The sequence below is a fragment of the Porites lutea genome, chromosome 13 (assembly GCF_958299795.1).
Source record: "Porites lutea chromosome 13, jaPorLute2.1, whole genome shotgun sequence".
Taxonomy (NCBI): domain Eukaryota; kingdom Metazoa; phylum Cnidaria; class Anthozoa; order Scleractinia; family Poritidae; genus Porites; species Porites lutea.
Genome location: NC_133213.1, coordinates 11,900,173 through 11,922,360, shown reverse-complemented (window position 1 = coordinate 11,922,360; position 22,188 = coordinate 11,900,173). Strand labels below are relative to the sequence as shown.

Sequence of the window (22,188 nt, the reverse complement as noted above, 5' to 3'; positions counted from 1 at the left end):
GCTTTTTAAACTATTGATATTTTCAGGAGTTGCTCTTGCTAACCGTTCACCGTAACATAACCTTTTCCCACCAAAGATTCCAGGGGTTGCGACCTTAGTGTTAAAGGATACAATTCCAACCTAAAATTTAAAAAAAGAAAAGAAAAGAAAAAGAAAAACGTTTCGAAGCCAGTTAAAATTTCAAATGAAAATTATTGGGGACGATGCACTGAAATGTTAGCGTGCGTAACAAGCGTTTCCGCGATTGAGGCATTGCGCGAAAGTTGGAGCGAGAGCAAGACGAACTCGCCTGGAAAAGCTTGGCACGTAGGCTCAGTCGAATCGTCGATGGCTATTATATTCTAGTTAATATATATCCTCTCTCATCTGCAACCCATTGATAAGCACGTAGCACTGATGTCTTCTGTTCCTTATTTAGTTGTTATTCACTTACATGATCTTTTGGATTCATGGTTTCTAGCACTGTGTTTGCAGCTTCTTTGGCGATGACAAGTTTCTCTCCAATCATGGATGCACTTGTATCGATCACCAACACCACGTCTTTAGCTTCCGGAGTGGCGGTTTCCACGTAAAACGGTCTGTATCGAGGGTCGTATTTAGAACAATCCTTTTCGTTAAAGTGAACCGGAAAGATAGTCAACATGCCTTCCTCTGAAGCAAAGTACTGCCAAGTGAAGAAAGAATACGTTTCAAAAATAGCTTTCATTTCCAAAAGAACGCTTTCATCTAAGTGAAAAGGGTTGGGTGAAGCAGTACTAGAAATCTGAGCACAAAAATTGTTTACGTCCACTAGAGATCGGAACCTCGTGTTGTATTGAAGTTTAGATTTCTCGGCCTTACAGCATTCCGTGACCGGCTTCGTATTCGCAGCTCGATTGTACGAGTCTTCAACCGCTTTCTTCAGTCGCCTTACCACTGCAAACCTCGTTTTGAGCTTGTCTGCAAGTTTGGCAGCTAGAGATGGAAGAGTATCTTCTCCAGTCATGGTCTGCTTGTGGTACTGGAGTTTCTCCAAATGTATCTAAACGAGAACGAAAATAAAGGCTCTGGCTGAGATTAAGATTTCTTTTGCGTTTTCAGAAAAAAATTATCTTAAAATACCTGCATTTAAATTTTTTCCTTGTCATTATATGAAGCAGTATCCAGTTTTAAATGTCTTATTTTATTTGAAAACTTACTTCCGGGATGTTTTACATGTAACAGCTCTCCTGTTCTAAAACAAATATATTCCAAGTAAAGCAAAGAAAGGAAGTAAAGCGCTCGTTCTCTTCGAACTCCGATTGCTAACTCGGATGCATTACGTAAGACTTCGCAGATGCCAAATTTATTATAGTGTTATTGCCTTTTATCTTCAGATCAAAAAGAAAATATTTTTACCTCTAGTTAGGTTACTCTGTCATGTTTCACGTGGCAAAGGCTTAGGTTAGAGATAAAAAAAAAACATCCTCTTTTATCAAGTCAAAAGACTGTAAAGCTCAGGACTGAGTTGTTCAAAGCTGGGTTACAATAACCCAGGGTTAGTGCGAGATTTAAATTCAGATTTGAAAGCTTAAAAAGCATTTCAGTTTTGATTCTTTTTGTCTACAAGTTGATGATTGAAAACTCTAAATATATCAGAGAAAATTATCCGAGAAAATACTTTTGAACACAAGAAAGAGAAAACCGGGTTAAATTTAACCCCGGGTTAAGCAGTAATAACGTCCTTCGAACAACTGGGCCCAGGTGTTAAGATTACCATGCATATTTAGGCTACGCTAGCTCACATATACCGTATACATTAGATTTTCGTGACGACACGAAATGCTATCCGGTATAGTATAAACGGCATCGAACTGGAACAAGCCGTTCACACACTGAACATCGTGCCGGAGCGGTTAGCCGAGAGGGTTTGGAGAACTAAATCCTACTTCTAAATCCTAGATATTTGTTACCTCCGTCTCGGTGGATTCTAGTCCTCACTCCTACTTATTATGTTCCGCTACGGTCCGCATTACTGTGCTCATTACACAAGAGTTTGTCACAGAACATATCCAACAAGTGACGCTCCACCTTTGAGATTGGCGGTGCGCAGCTTCGTTCCGCTACAGAAATCGCGCCGAAATCACTGTTCTTATGTGTGAAAAGAAGCCCTATCCAATAACATTTTCGTGCCGGCGCGAAAGCTATCCTGTGTAGTGTGAATATAGCCTTAATTTTCATCTAATTTTGCTTAACTCATTACGCCATCAGCTCTTTGTTTTCTTTGTTACACCTGAGGGAATTTGCTGGTAAGGGGGGACCCTGGACATATTTGGGGCAAAAACATTCAATTCAGTTTTTATCTCCACCCTTGAAAATTTTGATTGTTTTGGGCTACGGCAATACTCGAGACTCTGCACAGCCGCAAAAAGAAATTCCTGACGATTGAGAGACATGGGAACGAATTACTCAGAAATTGATATTCGGACGTTACGGTTTAGAGGGGCGCGGCAGTTCGTGGGGTGTTTTCGGACTATTATGGTCTTGGCGCGGGATTTGTGGCATAATACGTCAGCTCAGTCGCCGTGTTCGCTTTCGTTTTGTTTTGCATATTTTCTTTTCCGATGGCTTATATCCTTACGTGTTCAGATCTGTATTTTTTTTTTTGGAATAACCTTATTTCGGTATATAACTTAATATGCATTTAGGCTTTTGGACCTACCTTCTTTGAAATTAATTATTTTAGTCGCTTTGGAGTAGTCTGTGTGACAAGGTATTCACTGTTCTAAGTTATTCGCTTAAACCCATTCCCCGGCGGGGTTTCGTGCCACGGCATTAGTAGGGGAATACGTTTTCTAACATTTTTTCACCACTTCTAAAGGGTGGTTTTTTTGTGGTTTTTCTTATCTTCGTATCCCAGAACATGTAATAATATTTTGCTAGAAGTGTAACGTCGATGGAAACTTAACTAGGATACATCTGCATCAAATGACTGACTGACGCATCCTGAAACTTTTAGCATTGAATGTCTCGTGTCAGTGGAATTAGAAAAATTAAGTTTTTTAATTCTGCCTGTACATGTCGGTTGTTTCGCTGCATTATCATGACAAGTTCTATATCCTGGCGTAGTTCCTGAGTTTCAAATTATATTCATTGAACTTCACTGGTTATCCGTAACACTTATAAATTTAGCTAACAACAGTATCAGTTACTATTTGTGGGCTCTTTGTGACTGGGATCTCTTCTAAAGGAGTATATAGTGTTCTTTTCTAAGCAAGTACTTAACACATCAGTTTTACCTGCATTTCTTCCACGCCAAGAGCATCTCTGGCAAAACTTTGAAGTTCCATACTTATCAGACTGGGATCCAAAAGACTTGCACATGCTTGAAGAGACGAGAGAACGACGAAATAACAAATTGAAAAAATTATTACAGTATCTTTCACGCGTCTAACGACACTTGCAAATGCAGCCATGCTTGGATAATATTTGTCCTTCTGCTCTTTACGTCAAAATCTGTTTTTATGTCTGGTAGCGACACCAAAAACCTGCTATAAGTTCTGTTATCTGCTTTGTTTTAAGTTGTAAGATTTACTTCCGGGTTCCTTGCCAGCATGTTCTATTAATGTATCATGATCCTCCTGAAAGGGAAATTACCGTAGATAGTTTACAACTAATACCTGGTTCAAGAGTTGATTAAACGCTTACGTAGTTTGAAACTCAAGGGAGAAACCCCCTTCGCGCTAAAGCGCATTTATTTCTAGCAAATCGGCACAAAATTAAGACCTGGCAGATAAATCACTTCCTTCCGCCCCTGCTCCCAGTAATTTTTCGTTTCCTTCCTTCGTAAGCCAACTAAGCTCTGATGGTTTTGCATCGCCGAGTCAATCTGACAAAGAGTTTTGTATCCTACTTCATTAAGCTGACACAGCGAGATATCTTTAACCCACTTACGTCAAACTGACGGCGGAAGAAAAACCACCCCTTGAAAAATTGCATATTTGCCGCCTTTGTTCATTCAGCCATTTGACGTACTTAATGGTTCATAAAACAGTCTTTTTGTTTTGTGCTAAAAATAAGTTCATATCACTAATACATCTTATCACAATTTGAATATTATCATTATTATTGTTATTATTATTACTATAATTATCATTATTATTAGATTTACTTTTTGCCTTTTTCTGTTTTTCCTTTTTTGGCTGTCTTTTTTTTCTGACTGGATCAGTTGATTAAGCTACTGAATAAGTGAACAGGCAAGTCAGGGCAGGTACTGCGTCAAATATCTGACTAATTGCTCTATGCCTTAGTTTGCATTTTTATTCTGACAAACAAGATTTACCCTGGGGCTATTTTTGACGCAGTGATCAGATAAGTTGTTAGTTTTCACATACCCCCGGGAAAGGTACTCGAACCCTTCCAGGGAAACAAAAAAGTTCCAAGTAACCAAAAACTGGTTGTAAGCCCTTTAATCTAGTCTCCGCTTATTTTCCCTCCTAACCGGTTATAGGGAAACCTGTCTCAATATATGTCTTGATCTGTTATGTTCCGGTTCACTGTCACGGGTGTGCTTCCGGCCCAACAAATGTGCAATAAACCGTCCACTAAAAAGCATTCTTCAGCCTCTTCAAGGTTCAACTCAAAATTTTCCATTTATTTCAGCCATACTGTGAGTTGCTTTGCAAAGTTTCAGCTATGTTCACACTATACTGAATAGCTTTTGCACTGCCACGAAAATCACATCAGATTGGACTTCTGTTCACATACAAGAACGGTGATTTTTGTGGAATTTCTGTCACGAAGCGAAGCTGCGCCGCGCCAATCTCGAACTGAGTGGAGCGTCACACATCGAATGGACATTGGATGCCACCCCCCCCCCCCCCACCACCCCTCCATAAGGTTTTCATGAGTTTTTTCCTTGAGGATAAAACATTAGCTCCTGACGTTTTCAGTAGTTGTTCGCTCATCCCTCACGCAGATTTTGAGTCAAGTTTAGTGATGGTCAGTTGCTCTGGTTACGAGATATGACGTCATAAGTAGCAGGTGGTCAAGCAAATGTTGGGTGAAAATACATGTTTTTGGAACTTCTTTCAACAATAAAAGTAAATATTGTGGCTAAAATCATGCAGTGTTTATTTATGTGCTGTTTTTCATGTAAAACACAAAGAGTGCAAGAATGAAGCAACATCTAAAATGTTACGTCGAGTTAATAATCTTATTTGTACACCTAATAAATAGAAATCACCCTTGGCTATCGGTGAGGATAAAAGGCGGGATGAGTTTGCGGAATGGCATGTGGCATGGCTTGCGGAATGACATAATTATGCGGAATTTAACATACGCAGATCATTTCCAAAGGAATAAATTAAGCCGAAAAGAGCGCCCTTTTTTGGCGCCAATGCAAATGCAGCCGCTGTTGTAATGTTGCGGGCTTAACATACGATGACAATCAAAACACCACGTAGGCTCATTGTCGACCAGCCTTGTCCGCACAGCCAAAAAGATTCTTCGTCTATTGAAGAAAAGATGTTTTCGAAGGTCACGCTCCCTTCTACTTTAATTAATTTTTTCTGCGAAAGATGTTTGTACGATTAACTTAACAGTTTCTTGTTACCTATATTTGTATTCCAAACCGTGTGAGAAGTGTTTCTTTGTGAGACTGTGGGTTACGTGATCGTGACATAATTGATAATATTATTCAGAGATGAGTCGAATCTTGTATTTTGTTTCCTCAGTTGCGAGCTTGAGACGTGCGAAACAGAAAAATCGACCAAAATGTTAATTTCGTGGCAAGAGTTGAAAATTCAATTTCTTTCATTTTTGTTCATAGATAGCTTTTAGGTTTATAAGAAACCTAACGTAGATTGTTCCCGCCGAGAGCCTTTTATTCGCGAGAAAAAGTAGACGATCGGTTTTCGATGTCGGAGTCCGTCTCAGACTGCATTAATTTTTAACCTGTAATTCGCTAACATCAACTTTCCTCGCGTTCGCTAACGAAGCTGGATGGAGAAATTTGGACACTTTCCACGAACAGAAAAATTATTTTCCTTCCACTAAAAGATTTTTTCTGGACAATAGGGATGCTGGTCGTACTAAAATAATTTTAAAAATGAGGGACAAATTTAAGTTCGTTACTCATTTTCGACGGCAATATTTAACATGTGGTATAACTCCAAATTCTCTTCTTGCTATTTAAATCACACATTTAAACATTTATTTAAAACATACCTGGGAATTGGCTTGGGTAAGTGAAGGAAATCTCTGTAAGACACCATCGAAGTTTAGGAATTTTCATGGTAGGCTGGCGTTAATTGTCTGTGTTGTGTAAACACTTCCAATTTCGAAACGCGCATAAATAGATATTTACAGGAGCCCATCAAATGGAGCCTCCATCTCCCATACAAGCCTTTGGAGTCAACCCTTTCCTTTAAATACTTGTAGTCCTTGTGGTTGTTTTGTCCGTCAGCTAGTGTGATGATTCCCTGCTATGTTTTGTAACGCCGGGCTCAGGCATTGTTTTCTCGCAAAAAAGGGATCTACAGATGCGAATTCGAAGGAAGGAATTGAGCCTAAACTTCTACATTAACTGCTGAGAATTGTCCTGTTGGTCAGTCATAATTCTTTTGGCGCAGATACAATCCATTTTGTTTTTCTTGAGATAAGTGGGTCTTTGGACTGGAGCGCTATGTCACAAATTCCTCCGTCAGCAAATTACTTTTGAGTTAGCTTAACGGTCGAGCAACTGTTGTCTTCTGTTCAACTTTTCAAGTGCCAGTTTTATCATAGTTATACAAGTCAGTTGTAAAGGAAGGCTGCAATTTCTCAAATTTCGGAACTGAAGCATTCCTCGTTTGTTGCTACTTAGGTCATCGCTTTCGCACGCGGTGCTTAACTGGCGAAACCCACTCCACGGTGATGACAAAAATTAAAATGATCCTGGCACTTTTTCGACGCTGATCATCGAAAAGTTCCAAATCGTCCACACAACGCTTAATCGTCGACTCTTTTCTAGGTGCATGCTTAAATGAGAGATGTATGGCGGCAGAAAAAAAAAGAAAGAAATACTCGTAAAGATTACCTTTCCGCGATCCTCAGTTCGCCTGGGGCACCCAACGAGGATATAGTTCAAAACCACTTAACATAACATTGTTGAACGTATTTTAATATTTAAAAGGTAGAAATAGGCATATTTTATCCCTTAAAAACTTTTCATCTGTTCGGATTTCCTAGCTGAAAGTCTAGTGATCCGAAAATTATAGGGATCAAAACTTACCTTTTCGAAAATTTCAGCCAGGAAAAGGCTCCCGAAAATTCTAGGTGGCCTTTTTTAGGGTAAAAATCCGTTAAAAGTGGGTAATTATACCACTTTGGAGATGTTCGAAAATCCTAGGAGAGGCAGGCAAGCAAGAAATTTTACAACAAATGTTCCGAAAATTCTAGATCTCAAATCGTCTTCCGAAATGTTATTTTCCTAAAATTGCCGTTGGGTGCCCCTGGTTCGCTGACTTTGCCCCATCGCTTCATGCTCAGTCTCAGTCGGGTAATTCATTAACTTTTATTTCATGATACCCAGATCCCAGCGGCTGTAAAAGTGTAAAAATGGACGTAAAGTATAAAGGAAAACAGTCGAAGGACGGGCTTCTGAGTTCGACTTCATCCAATTTTATTTTTACTGTGACATACGAGACTTACGGAAATATGACACTTTTCGCGGGAAAAAAGCCGTTCTATTTATAAATCTACTCGGGAAAGGGTTGACTCAAGAAATTAATGGAGATGGAGGCTCCATTTGATGGGCTCCTGATATTTACAGCCTAAAGGCTCGTTTTTCGTACGTCTTGTAGGTTTTTCCTTTACAAAATTGCTTTTTTCAATCAAAGAAAGGTGAAACTGGGTTAATTAACACTGAACTTTACCTGCCTGCGACTCTGCGTGACAGTCTGTTCCGTGACTGCATGTGGCACGACGTACGTTTGAAGAGACGGAGCTGTCAAAATGACAGTCACGAAATCAAGGTAGTAACGCAACGTAATTCTTGATCGAAGCTGTAACATTTTCGGTGCCGACAGTATTTTGAAGAAGCAAAAAATCAAACGCACAAGTATTCTGGTACTCACTTTCTATCGAAAAATAAGGATTTTAACAATGGTAATTCGCTAAGGATAACGGAAAAAGAAGATATTTCGTCTTGTTACTACAATCAGGGAAACTAAGTTATTTTGGTCAGGCCTCACTATATTTACCGGACTTCAATGTTTTCGTTTGGAGGCTGCCTTCAGGAACCCTAGCTAATTCTCAGATATGTTTTAGATAAATGTCTAAATGCGTGAACCACTAAAGCGGTTGCTCACTCAAATTGGCGCCAAAAAAGGTGCGGCAATGACGCGCGCAAGTCTTTCAGTTTAATTTATTTCTTTGCGCCAATTTCCATATTTTACATTCCGCAAGCCATGCCACATGCCATTCCGCAAACTCATTCCGCCTTTTACCCTCACCGTTTGGCCATAATAGATCGGTGAGGGTAAAAGGCGGAATGAGTTTGCGGAATGGCATGTGGTATGGCTTGCGGAATGACATGATTATGCGGAATGTAAAATATGGAAATTAAACTGAAAGGCATGCGCGCGTCATTGCCGCGCCCTTTTTGGCGCCAATTTGAGTGAGCAACTGCCTTAGTGGTTCACGCATTTAGACATTTATTTAAAACATACCTGAGAATTGGCTAGGGTTCCTGAAGGCAGCCTCCAAACGAAAACATTGAAGTCCTACGATGAAAATTCCTAAACTTCGATGGTGTCTTACAGAGATTTCCTTTACTTACCCAAGCCAATTCAAAGGTATGTTTTAAATGAATGTCTAAATGTGTGATTTAAATAGCAAGAAGAGAATCTGGAGTTATACCACATGTTAAATATTCCCTTCGAAAATGAGTAACGAACTTAAATTTTTGTTATCCTGGAAACCTATCCCTCATTTTTAAAATTATTTAGTACGACCAGCTTCCCTATTGCCCAGAAACTATCTTCTAGTGGAAGGAAAATAATTTTTCTGTTCGTGGAAAGTGTCCAAATTTCTCCATCCAGCTTCGTTAGCGAACGCGAGGAAAGTTGATGTTAGCGAATTTCAGGTTAAAAATTAATGCAGTCTGAGACGGACTCCGACATCGAAAACCGATCGTCTACTTTTTCTCGCGAATAAAAGGCTCTCGGCGGGAACAATCTACGTTAGGTTCCTTATAAACCTAAAAGCTATCTATGAGCAAAAATGAAAGAAATTGAATTTTCAACTCTTGCCACTAAATTAAGATTTTGGTCGATTTTTCTGTTTCGCACGTCTCAAGCTCGCAACTGAGGAAACAAAATACAAGATTCGATTCATCACTGAATATTATCAATTATGTCGCGATCACGTAACCCACAGTCTCACAAAGAAACACTTCTCACACGGTTTGGAATACAAATATAGGTAAAAAGAAACTATTAAGTTAATCGTTCAAACATCCTTTGCAGAAAAAAATAAAGTAGAAAGGGAGCGTGACGACCTTCGAAAACATCTTTTCTTCAAAAGACGCAGAATCTTTGTGGCTGTGCGGAAAATGCTGGTCGACAATGAGCCTTCGTGGTTTTTTTATTGTCATCGTATGTTAACAGTGATGTTAAGCCCGCAACATGAAAACAGCGACTGCGTTTGTAAATTTATTGGTGCCAAAGAAGGGCGCTCTTTTCAGTTTAATTTATTTCTTTGGATCATTCAGCTGCGTATATTCAATTCCGCGTAATTATGTCATTCCGCAAGCCATGCCACATGCCATTCCGCAAACTCATTCCGCCTTTTACCCTCACCGATAGTAGATTAGGCGTGAAAAACAAATTCTTCCCAAGCAAACTCACCTTTGTGACCACCCAAAACCACCTTTATATTATACTTTTATGCTATAAAGACCGTAAAGACACGATAGTCCCCGGTGGCTGTGAGCCAATTTACTCGTTCAATTTATCGGTGTTATCTCTCTGTCTAAAGGAAAGGTCAAAATAAAAAAAAAATCAGGCCGGATTTTTTGTGTGTGTGGCTCGCTAAACGTCTGGTAGCGCGTAAACCAGACTTTTTACACCATCTCTGGAGTAAACTATCAGGAGTTGTTTGTTTTCAGACCTTGGACAGAATTTATGTCATTTTTTTTCCTATTTTAATTATAATTTGCAGTTTTTTACAGAATAATCCTACAACACAAATTGCCCTCATTCAATACTGAGGACGATCGAAGCACGCGCTTCCCTTGCACAACAAATTATAAAAATAGCAACATCATAAAACGTTTTTATAGAGATTTCACCGTTAAACAAGACTGTTAAGTCAGATCAGTCTGCCATTATGTAGTACGCAGGGTAATAATGGGCTTTGAGCAAAAACTTTAGAAAATCACCCGTCCGACCAGCCAATTCTAAATTTTGCCAAGTGCCAAAACTTACAATGCGAGCTGTCGAGTATTTGAATGAACGCTAGTAATCAGGAAGAGGTATCAGAATGATTTTCGTTTGCATTTAAGTCTAAAACACCATACTCATTTGATACACGCGGCATTTTAAGTACTCCTGCATGCGATGTTCACGGACGACTGAAAATAAGAACAAGCAAAGCGATAAGAAAGAGATCAAAATCTTGACAAACAATCAAGACAATTTGATATAATTCAACGACACATTTCAAAAGACTGCAATTTTTTATTTACTAAGACGTGTATTGATAGTAAAGTGTCTCTGAATAAAATCTAGCCTGAATTTCATCCGATTACTTCGAGTCGTTTTTACTCCTTGTTGAGAGGAGAAAACGACCAGAATCAATCGGATGAATTTCAGGCTAAATAAAATCTTGCAGATTTAAACCTGAAGTTTTAAGCCACCTTCGACGTGTTTGTTATTTTTCAAAGTGAACTCCAGGCAAGAACATCGCTCAAAGCTTTCTTTTTACAAAGGATAGGATAACTAAACTATTTTTAAGAACGTTTTCTCTCTAGTCGCGGTCTGAAAATGTCTTCTTTACTAACTTACTAGGTCATACAAATTATCAAAAACTCTTGCAAATGTGCGTAAAATAACGGCATAAACATGAAACCAGAAAAAAAAAAAAAACACATCAAACGCAAAACAATTACTCAAGCTTGACGGTCGGGATGCAGCTCGGAAACCCATCAAGTAATTTAGACTTTTCCATAGTCTAGCAAGGTGAAGTAAGCTTAATAAGAGTAGCTTATTTTTGAAAACGATGATTTCCGATTTCTTTTTGTCGAGCGGCGCATTTCTCAACCAGAACTCAATAAACAAGCCAGCCAAGAGTAACAAAAGAACGTTGATAGCAGCTGTATTTCATTTTGAAGATCCAGTGCAAAATGACTTTTAAAAACATCACAAGATGACACAAAACTCTGTCAGCTTCAGCTATCGAATCCTCTTCGCCTGTTAATTCTTGCTCTATGCCTTTCCGCTTCTTTCTGTTTCCCATCCCTCTTCACTTACAAGCAAACGTGTAGGTTGAATTAAATCCGCTATTGTTTGTTGCCAAAACAATTTTTTCGAAACAGTTTACTAGAACCTGAGTACTACAGACACAAATCCTTACGCTTAAATACTTGAAAACAAGTTTCTGAAGTAAACAAGTTTTTTCTTGCGCGATTTCCCGCCAAGAGAAACGCGAGTTGCACAAATACATCGCACGATTTATAACATGCTTCTCCCCCCAACGGGATGACACTCGATTCCCTTCCATCACCCCCAAAGAGTGTACGGAAGGACGGAGTACGCTGACGTCACAACCAAATTTTCTCGGATGGATCGTTTACCGAATTTTCTTACCTATGGTGCTCCCCTGGCGCGCGCTTCGAGCGCGAGAGCTCCGCTATTAGTCCTGTATTGTGGTAAATAAAAAAGCTCCGAACTTCTTGTGCCATAAGAATGCACCTGGCGTGTCACTAAAAACATATTATTGAAAAGCAATCAGGAAGTAAGCCGGATTTGCACTGATACATAAATTTCCGCACTTGAAGTTTGTAGATACACAGTTCTCTCAAGATTCAGAATTCCTATATTTTTTAAAGGAGGGTCAGTGTGATCATCTAAAGCACTCCTCGACATTATTCTTACAAACCGTTTTTTAAGGAGGTTTGATGGGTACGTTGATGCCCAGATGCTCACGCAGTAGAATAAGTATGGACGGACAGGGCTATAATAAAGTGTCCGCAAGGATGAATTATTAAGGCAAAACTTGATATTGTATAAATTATACCTATGGCTCTAAACACTTTCCCTGTATATGTGAATTCCATGTTAAATGTTCGTCCAAAATTACACCAAGAAAAGTACAGCTGCTTTAGCACGATCAATTGAAAAGAATAACAAGGGACCTAAGATACAGCCCTGAGGGACTCCACAAGTAATATCTAAAGATGAAGAATCGTAATCATTATTTTGCACCAATTGTTTTCGACAAGAAAGATAACTTTTTCACCCCAGTAACCATTGGAAAGCATACTACGTACTCCATAGTGTTCTAATTTGTCGAGCAAAATTTCATGATTTACTGTATCAAAGGCCTTAGATACATCAATGAATAGACCTTAAGTTACCTTCTTATCATCAAGTGCATTTGTTTTTATAGCTCTTGTAAAATTTCTCAAGTTATGAAGTCTGGATATCAAAGAGACGCTTTTACCGTCGGTTGCATCTAAGCGTGTACAAGTGAGGAAAAAACAAGTTCTAATTGGGTGAAATCATGACATGTTTTGCCACCATACGTTCGAGTTTGAAGTAGGCGGCTGTTGTTGACTTGGTTTGTTTTCACTCAACAAAATATTCTTTGCAAGAATTTTTCGAATTTAACAATAATTTCAGGAGGTAAGTGTGTTGTTTTATTAAATTCTGTAATAACAGATCATTGTTTCTATAGATTTGTATATAGTGCGTCAGTTTTAATTTTTCCTTTTTTAATCATTATGAATAAAATAGTTTAATAGTTGCTTTAGTTTTAATTTTTTCCTTTTTTTACTCATTGTAAATATAATTAGGATATGGTTGTAAATTTGTAAATATTTATCAATAATGTTGTTTACATGACTGTAAAGCGCCTTCAACATAGGATAAGAAGCGCTATAGAAGTAAAATTATTATCATTGCTTCTCAGCGAGAAATATGCCTGAAAAATGAGAAAAATGAAAAATGGGCGGAACGCACTGATTGAAAAGATATATGAAACAAATTAACTTTGGCCCGACAGTTTACTTTAACGACCGTCAAACTTCAAATGTTTGGGGGCAAAACACTTCATGTTTTCTTTGTCTCCTGTTTTCTTTGTCCCCTGTCCACGCTTAGATCTAACCGACGGTAAAACAAGAACGCTCTTAGAAGAGGCGTTAAGTCTCGCTTTCTTGGAGATTCGATTAGAAACAAGGAGGCGATTATTTCAACTCCAAACAGGATTTACTCGCTAAGGGTTTTTCACTTCCTACTTTATCGACGGTCGAGTATTGTTCAAGATATTTACTTTTTATATCTTATTCGACTTAGTACGCGTGTTAGCGACGACAGGAAATACGTCTGCGGTTGCAAGGTATGCATGTGTTAAATACACGAACATTCGTGATAAAGATGGCGCCTTTCTTCAATGGATCGCCTAAAATGGTCATCACAAGACTCCTTTGCATACAATGAAACGTTTTTTTTTTTACTTTTTCACAACAGAAGTGTTCACTTGTTCCAAAGTAATCAACGCTTTCAAGCGATAGACTTCGTGGACCGACCCGTTCCGGAAAAGCTTTAAATCTTTCTTAAGCTTTCTTCGCAAAACATGCGTGGCTTAGTTCACGCAATGATTGTTATTTCCAGTTTCCACGGTCTCCGCTAGGAACCCCTGAAACCATGACTCCAATTTGTGTACTAAATACGAAAAAAACCGGCTTGCAGATGAGTCTTGCTACTTACGCAAGCGAAACTAATTAATTTATCAAGGAACACCGATAAGAGCAAACAAGGTCCTTATATTCAGACAACTCAACCCAATTAACGTTTGGAAGCTTATCTTTAAACTTTATTAGCGACATTATTTGCACTTTTGTCACAAGAACAAATTAAAGTCAAGTATAATTCTTGTTTTGATCAAGAAGCAATGTGAAAATCGGAGAATGGTCAGATGTATCACACAACATTAGCCCGCTAACAGAGAGGTTGTTTATATTATTCGTAAAAATAATATCATCAATCAGAGCGTAATCGTGTTAGAACTTATCCTTGTTGGACATGTGACCAGTGGACTAAACATTCTTGAATACATAATTTCTAAAAATTCTCCAGTTGTTTCTTGACAATGGTGGTTCATATGAGTGCGTTTCTTTGGGATGATCTGGATCAGAATCAATGATCCGAGATTACTCAGATCATGGTAGATCAAATGAACCGATGAATCCTTGTCCAGAATGGATTCATCGGTTCATTTGATCTACCATGATTCGAGTGATCTCTTCTCGGATCACTGAGCCTGATCGGGATCATCTCAAAGGAAGGCACCCTAAGTCTAGACTTCAGTCACCTAAAACATAGCAAATCTTGTTTTCGCTGGAGATACTTACGAGCAGCGAATCCAGGCTATTCATAAAATCCTGCAAATTTTGATTGGTGGCCTGTAAACCACACCTACAGCTTTATTTTTCTCTTTCGGCCTATTGAATTCAACAAACAAAGACTCAGCACATTCAGTGCAAGAGAAAACTAAGTCAGGTCGACATTTAAAATCAAAATTGTCCCCTAAAAGTAGACCTACACCTCCACCTGTCCTATGTTTAAGTGGATGGTGCACAAATTTATAGCCTAAAATATCGGTATGATCCGAGGAGTCTCGAAGCCAGGTCTCAGTTATATTAATAAAAGAGAACCTCAACTCTCAATTACGGTGAAGGCTACGAATATTAAAATGTAAACGCAATAAAGAATTATTGGCTTCTAATGTATTTTTCTAGCGCAACATCTCATTTAAGAATACTTCGGTATAAAATTGGCAGTCAACTAATTCGAGAAGAAGTTAGCATCGGGATCATGATCGCTACAAAGGATAATTTTTTTTATAGGTTTCACATAATAAAGGATTAGACCTGATACTAGCTAACCAATCGGGATGATCGTAACGTGTGCTCATGACACTCTTTAATATATAGATTTAGCCAGGGCTAAAAGCGAAGCTCCAATTAATAAATGTATAATTTAAATCAAACAATAAACTTTTAATCCACAAATCAGTTAACTTAAGGGCACATTCATGTGACTTTTGAGGGAAAGGCTAAGTTTTTTTAGAGTGAAACATCTTACATCGAATTGATAACCTTATATGTACACCCAAAAAATAGCAAACATCTTCGATCACATTCAAGATCACAGTAGATTAGGCCTCGAAAACAAATTCTTGGAAAACAAATCACGCCGAATTTTTTTGCGTTCGACAGGTTTACTTTATAAATTCTTGCCAACAAATCTGGGGGTGTTTAATCCTACCTTTTATACTTTTTATACATCACATTTGAGGTGAAACAGTACTATTTATCATACAGACCTCGGACAGAATGCGGTATTTCACAATTTTTCAAGACAAATTGCACTCAGTTAATATTCAGGACGATCAATCGTGGGCTTTAAGCGAAACCGTTCAAAAATTCCCAAAATCACCCATACGGCCAGCTGGTTCTCATTTCTATAGTGCGAGCTCTCTTTGTGGTCGAGTGTTTGAATGAACTTTAATAGAGTTACGCTTCAACATAATAGCGAATTTATTATTATTATTTTTTGTTATTTAATGGTTTCAGTTATACCGATGTGTAATCTTATAAAGCGTTTGATATGCGCGACATTTTTGAGTACTCCTGCAAGCGATGTTCATGAACGATGAAAACAAACGGCACGAACAAGCGATTAAAATTGCAAGAGAGACTACTAACAACCAAAAACAGGAATATAATTCGGTGAAACATTTACAGTGACAACAATTTTCATTCACGAAGACAAGTATTAAAGTGTCTCTAAAAATCCTGAGTCTTTAATATAAGCGTACAGCTTAAGCCGGCTTCCCGGCGCGGTGTTTACTGTTTTCGAAGGTGAACTCCTCGAAGCAAGAAAATCGCTCAAAGTTTTCTTTCTACGGCCAAATTTATAACTAAATATTCTTCGGAACGTTTTCTTTCTATTTGAGGTGCGCAAATATATCTAAAGGCTTTTTAAAGTTCTGTAAACTTTTATCCAACCTAATACTAGGTCAGATCATTGACTCAAATCCTACAAACGTGCATAAACTTGCCGCATAAACTGTCAGCGTGAACTGTGCAAGACTTCATGAAATAAGATATAACAAGAACAAACATCAAATACAATAATTACTCAGGCTTACCATTCGAGATTCAGTTCCTGAGAGCTATCAAGGAAGGCCACAATTGCTTGAGACTTTTAAACCCTCTTACGCATTAAGCAAGGTGAAAAACGAAAACGATGCCCTCTGAAATCGAATTACCGATTTTTGACAAGCGACGCATTTCTCAACCAAAAACCCAGTAAACAAACCAGCCATGAATAACAGAAGACTCTTGATAGCAGCTGTATTTCATTTTGTACATCCAGAGGAAAAACACACTTAAAAAAACATCACAAGTTGACACAAAACTCTGTCAGCTTCAGCTGTCAAAGTTAACAACTTTCAAGATGCTGCATAATTTTTCCGCATGAACTCACCTGTTAAATTTTGACCAATCGGAGTATAAAAATTGGACGTAGATGCGTGACCAACGCCTGACCATGGTAATATAAGGTCTTCCCCGCCTGTGCTTTTAAAAAAACTGGCTGAATTTTCGCGTCCGAGGTCAGTTTGAAATCAAAATCCTAATATTGCGGGGCCATAGTGACATAAACACAACATATTTGATATGAATGATTGGAAAAAATAAACTTGAGCCTGCGATCATTTGAAACTGGTAATTTGTCAGCGGATAACTTCAAAAAATACTCGACCACGATAGGTCGACCCTTGAGCCCGCGGTACGGTCAGGTGATACTGGTCAGCTGATGCCCTGTTTTGACAGCTGTCAATTGATCACAACACTGATATGCAATTAGTTTTCTCTTGGGCTCCCAAAGAGAGAGAGTAAACATTGGTTTTCCTGTGGTGCGGACGGACGGTCGGCGGTCGGCCGTCGGGTTACGGTCACGTGATTACCAAATTTTCTGGGATGCGTAGATTTACTTAGCCATGGGGCTCCGCCCACGCGCGCGCGGAGCTCCGCTTTTAGAAGATATCCTATAAGAATATAGAGGCGAAATTTGCGAAATTTATAAAATTATCCCTTACTCTAAAAGACAAAACTAGTCATCAAAACTAGGAAACCTACATCGGTTGCAGTTTATATCCCAGTACATTCTAAAACCAAAAATTTACAAGCTATAATTTGAGAATAAAACAAGGATATTTTCAGGCTAAAATCGTCAGTGACTTAAGAATATTCATCCTGGGCAGGAAAAGCAAAATCAGCAAAGAAAGCTGAAATCAGTTGCGAACGGATAGGTATCCAGGAGCTAGCTACCTGGTCATCAAGTATCGTGGACGTCCAACTTTTCATGAGACGAACCAAACTCTAATTTAGGTCTACCTAAGTTAAGATAAGATCGTCTGTGGGTCAGAAGTGGAACTTAGGACTCGTTGAACCAATCAACTGAATAAGATCAGTGATAAATTTTCTCTAAAACGAGACTAAATGTATATTATGATAAAAATTTTAGTTTATTAGTTTAGTTCGTCGCATGCGAAGATTGAGGTTTGGCCCGAAGACGATCTTCAGACGTTCTATCCGTCCGATGCAGACGGATAGGAAGTGCTGGACGATCCAAACTAATTCAGACGAACTTAACTGAGCCAGACGTCGAACTTTTCATGACTTAACTAACTAAGTTTGGTTCGTCTCATGAAAAGTTTGACGTTTGGCTTAGGCCGAAGTGTGTAAAAATCGCGTCTCCAGCTAGTCAGCTGGACTTAGATCAGAGTAAGGGGGCTTAGGAGAAAAGCGAGGGCCCTGGGGTCTAGAGAAGACGCGAGAACATCTACGGTATTGAATAGTAGTGTTGTTCGACCAAAGTTTGAATAGTGAAGGGTTATAAATACGTTGTATGATATTTTTAAAGTGACTTCTGTTAATAGTACCTGGGACTTCTCAACTCTTTAAACAAGCCTACTACAAAGCCAATCATATGAAATTACTGGCTCAAAACCATTTGGCTGTTCTTTTGTTTCTGCGATTGTTTTTGTCTTTCATGCCTACTGACTATGAAAGAAGTAAAAATATTTTAAAAGCCGTCTCTTTCAGCAACACCTTGGCGATATATAGTGCTTATTCAGTGTTAACAACGATACGCTTGGAAAATGTGTTAGGGATTTTATGTTTTCACCTGACCTGCCATACTGATCAGCTGACCTGAAATGCATTGTTTGAAGGAGTTAAATTTAGTTCAGCAACCACGCTCCATATGAAAGCAGTGCATTGCAGCCACCACTAAAATCGCCAAGCTATTAAGACCTTGACGCTGAAGTTTGTTACTTGTTCAGAAAAAACAACTGTAGCTTCATAGAAAGGGACCATCTACGGCTTTTTGCGAAACCTAAAAGCAGGAATAAAGGCACATTAAGAACTACACTTGATCTACAGTTTGAGAACCATCCCTGGAACGGACACATTTCATGTACCCATCAACATCGGTGTCATCCTCATTGTTTTCTGTTATAAAGTCCTCACTTGTTTCAGAAATGGGTGTTATATTGCTGTATAAATCTTTTTCTTGGCCAGACATAGGAATCATGGAGGGGAAATCAGACCTGCTCTCTGACAAACTGCCATTTGAAGGCCGCCTTACTCTAGGAACAAGAGCTGGTGGATCATCTCTTCCTAAATTTAAAACCAGTGGCCTTGTATTGGTGAAGCCAGTGACTTGCATTGGACTGTCTTCAGACAGACTTCGGAACCGACGCGTGTTTGGCACGGTGGTATCCCACTGGGATGGCCTTCTTGTGCTGGGAACAGGGGGTGGCTTGCTAGTGTCAGTTACAGTTAAACTTCTCAGTCGAGGATGGTGATGAAATGGTTGCTGGGTTGCGGGCATATCAACAGCATTCTGACGTTGCAACTGACTCGTGGCAGTCTGTCCTCCTTCTTGTGGTTCTATATCTTCGTAAGCATGGTTAGAAGTAGACAAAGGCAGGACATCAGGGACATGAGAAATTCTTGGACTGGATTCAGTCGCCTGCATGGGTATACTGTTGTCGTTCTCTACAGGTGGATCCGCGGGGTGCCCATAGCGTCTTGTAAGCTTTTCAATTAAGAATAATAGAAATGAAAGTGTCAAATGAATATTATCTGTAACTGTTCTCTGAAGGTACAAAAGTCTACCCTCCACTCCTGAAATTTTTACGTACATTTGCGATCATCTCCAAGTCACTCAACCTTTTAAATTATAATTTATAATTTTTCCGGAAAAAAACTAATTAAAAACAATTTATAAATTAACATGTAGTATAATGTCGATTGCTATCACGTTTGCCCGCCAAAATGATACTGGTTCACACGCGTGCAAGTATTGAGAAAATCTCCTCCACGTGGTCGTCCTCGTCTTAGAATTTAAAGGTATCTAACATCAACCCTTTAATGGAATAATAATCTGGCTTACCAAAATTAATAAGACGATCACCAGCGCTAGAATAGGAATGGCACATCCTAGGGCAATTCCAGCAATAGCCGCAGCTGATAATCCTCCCTTGTTCTTCGTACCAGTCACTACAGTACTTTTGAAGCATTTTTCATTATCAACTGAAAAAGTGTAAAGGCGAATGCATCAGACTTGCTTCTTCCACGTTGAACGAAAAAAAAGTCAACTTCAAACTTCTCACTAGTCTCGCTTTTTATTGGGTACACTAAAGTGATACTTTGCACTATACACTGAAAAAGCCAGAAGGGCGGAACTAATGTACCCAACAAAAGAAGAGAGGCATGTGAGATTTATTCGTCTCCAAATTTGGTCAATGTCTAGATGTATAGATTTATTTAAGATCTTTTTAGTAAAGATCTAATTAAGTAAGGATATGAAAGGTCTATTAAGCAAATGCTCTTACGTTCATAAGTTGCAAACTCTATCCCTCTGAAGCAGCGTTCAGAGCTTGCGCAGTAAGGTTTTTTCAGTTGTCTGCCGCTCCTGTCCTTCTGGCACCAATAACAACTAACTATCCCATCACACCAATGGGAACTGTTTCTCTTCTCACAATGGCGATCAAAGCACTTGTTAAGACAAATCGTTTTGGAATTTAAAGGATTATTGCTGGGTTGTCCTGAAGGTGCAAATGTTGGGCATAAAGGAAGGCTATAAAACAAAGTAAAAGAAAGAAATTTGTAAATAGTTTCTTACAAACAGCAATGATTAAACTGCAGATACGACAACTTATATCTACCCGAATATGGGATATTCTTGCTTTGTTCCGACATAAATCATTCTATGCTTAACCTTAATTCTTTGAGTTTGCTGCATTTTGATAGCCTCTTCTGTTTCTTTCCAAGTGAAATTTTCATCGTATATTGCAGCTAGTTATAGGCAATTTGCCTAAAACTTTTGTAAGAAACTGCCGCCAGTATTCATTTATAAGAGCAGATAACGTAAGGTAAGTAATTTTTTTAAACCCTACTGTTAAGGTTGGTGGTAATGTATTATTATTAAACTGTAGACTATTGTCTCGACTAAGGGTTCATATCGTACAAATCTGTTAGTTTCGTCTACAAACAGTGATCTGGCACTATGTTTCTAAATGGTTATGATAGCGATGATTATGATGACGATGAAGTTAATGATGATGATTATGATAATCATCATCATAACGATGGGGGTGACGACTGCGACGATAATGATGATGAAGATTAACATGGCGGCGATGATGAAGAAGACGACGACGATGATGATGATGATTGGGTTTAGTGAAGTATATATTTTTTTTACTGCAACCGCGCCGCAAGTAAAATAAAGCTAACATTTACGGTTTTCATTTCCGTCTGAATCGCCCTTTTACATGCAATAGACCATTCAGGAAACATACCGTATTTATTCGATAAACCGCCCTGGGCGCTTATTAAATTTTTGGACCTTGAGAGTGGGCGCTTATTAGAGGTGGGCGCTTACTCGAGGCTGGGCGCTTATTAAATTTTCACCATTTTAAGCAAGTGAAGTATGTTTATTTTGCAACAAAACAATAAATGCTAATAACAAAACGCGAAGAAGTAACAAAGCAACGTTTCTGTAAAATACTCTGAAGAAAACTCCGTCCTCGGGGAAGTCTCTTATTAGAATTTATTCACTCAAGTGGGTGGGGTGGGGGTGAGCGCTTATTTGAGTTTGATTGGGAGGAGGAGGGGGTGGGCGCTTATTCGAGGCTGGGCGCTTATTAACTTTTTGGGCCTTTAGGATGGGCGCTTATTCGAGGTGGGTGCTAATTCGAGGTTGGGCGCTTATTCGAAAAAAAAACGGTACATTTTCTTCACGACTTTCGATAATTGGTGCATTTCGTTTCATGTAATTAAAAAGCGCAGTTAGCTGCCATCTGGCCAACCGGTGTTCATCCTCACTTGACAGAAAAGGACTTTGGGTTCTGTTGACTAACCTGCTGTTTGGAAACTGACTTCGACAATAAAAAAATTCCAGAGTGGAGGTACAGGGACATTCACACTTCAAACCAGCCAATCTGGAGCATTCGTTATCTGAAGAGCACGAGCAGGACGATGAAGCACAGAGGGAATCTCGCGCGACAACACCTGCAGTGGAGAGAAGGAAGCCAATGTTGACGCTAATTGACTACAGATAAAGGAAGCTATGTCACGATTTTTGGTCACTTAAAAGCCCCAAAAAGCACCACGAAATCAAAGAAAAATTATTAGATAATCGTTCAGTGTTTTTAAACACTCTACCACTGATACTTCAACTATGTAAATGCATATCTATATCTTTCAAAGGCCAAAATGGAAAGGGATCTTTGTTTTGATAGAGAAAAATTCATCTATGAGAAAAAATGACTAAAAATACTCAAAGGTATAATTTCAACTCTGCTTTGACAAAAAATGTGGATCTCAGCAAGCATGACACAGCCCTATCAACACCGTAATTTTTAGGGACTTATTATAACTCCAAAAAT

General features: G+C 38.8%; 2 protein-coding genes across 2 annotated transcripts in view; both read right to left on the bottom strand.

Annotated features, from left to right (window-relative positions):
- LOC140923228 (VWFA and cache domain-containing protein 1-like) overlaps window positions 1-3,658 on the bottom strand; it is a 23,199-nt gene extending 19,541 nt beyond the window's left edge. Inside the window, exons 1-3 of the mRNA XM_073373312.1 lie at window positions 3,258-3,658; window positions 434-1,021; window positions 1-120 (exon numbers count right to left, since the gene is read on the bottom strand). The exon at window positions 1-120 is cut by the window's left edge and continues 25 nt beyond it. Of these exons, the coding sequence (XP_073229413.1) occupies window positions 1-120; window positions 434-1,021; window positions 3,258-3,434 (885 nt within the window). The 5' untranslated portion in view covers window positions 3,435-3,658. The remainder of the gene's footprint in view (window positions 121-433; window positions 1,022-3,257) is intronic.
- A 13,693-nt stretch (window positions 3,659-17,351) lies between these two features.
- LOC140923722 (VWFA and cache domain-containing protein 1-like) overlaps window positions 17,352-22,188 on the bottom strand; it is a 43,300-nt gene continuing 38,463 nt past the window's right edge. Inside the window, exons 12-15 of the mRNA XM_073373795.1 lie at window positions 21,661-21,811; window positions 20,131-20,375; window positions 19,689-19,828; window positions 17,352-19,331 (exon numbers count right to left, since the gene is read on the bottom strand). Of these exons, the coding sequence (XP_073229896.1) occupies window positions 18,657-19,331; window positions 19,689-19,828; window positions 20,131-20,375; window positions 21,661-21,811 (1,211 nt within the window). The 3' untranslated portion in view covers window positions 17,352-18,656. The remainder of the gene's footprint in view (window positions 19,332-19,688; window positions 19,829-20,130; window positions 20,376-21,660; window positions 21,812-22,188) is intronic.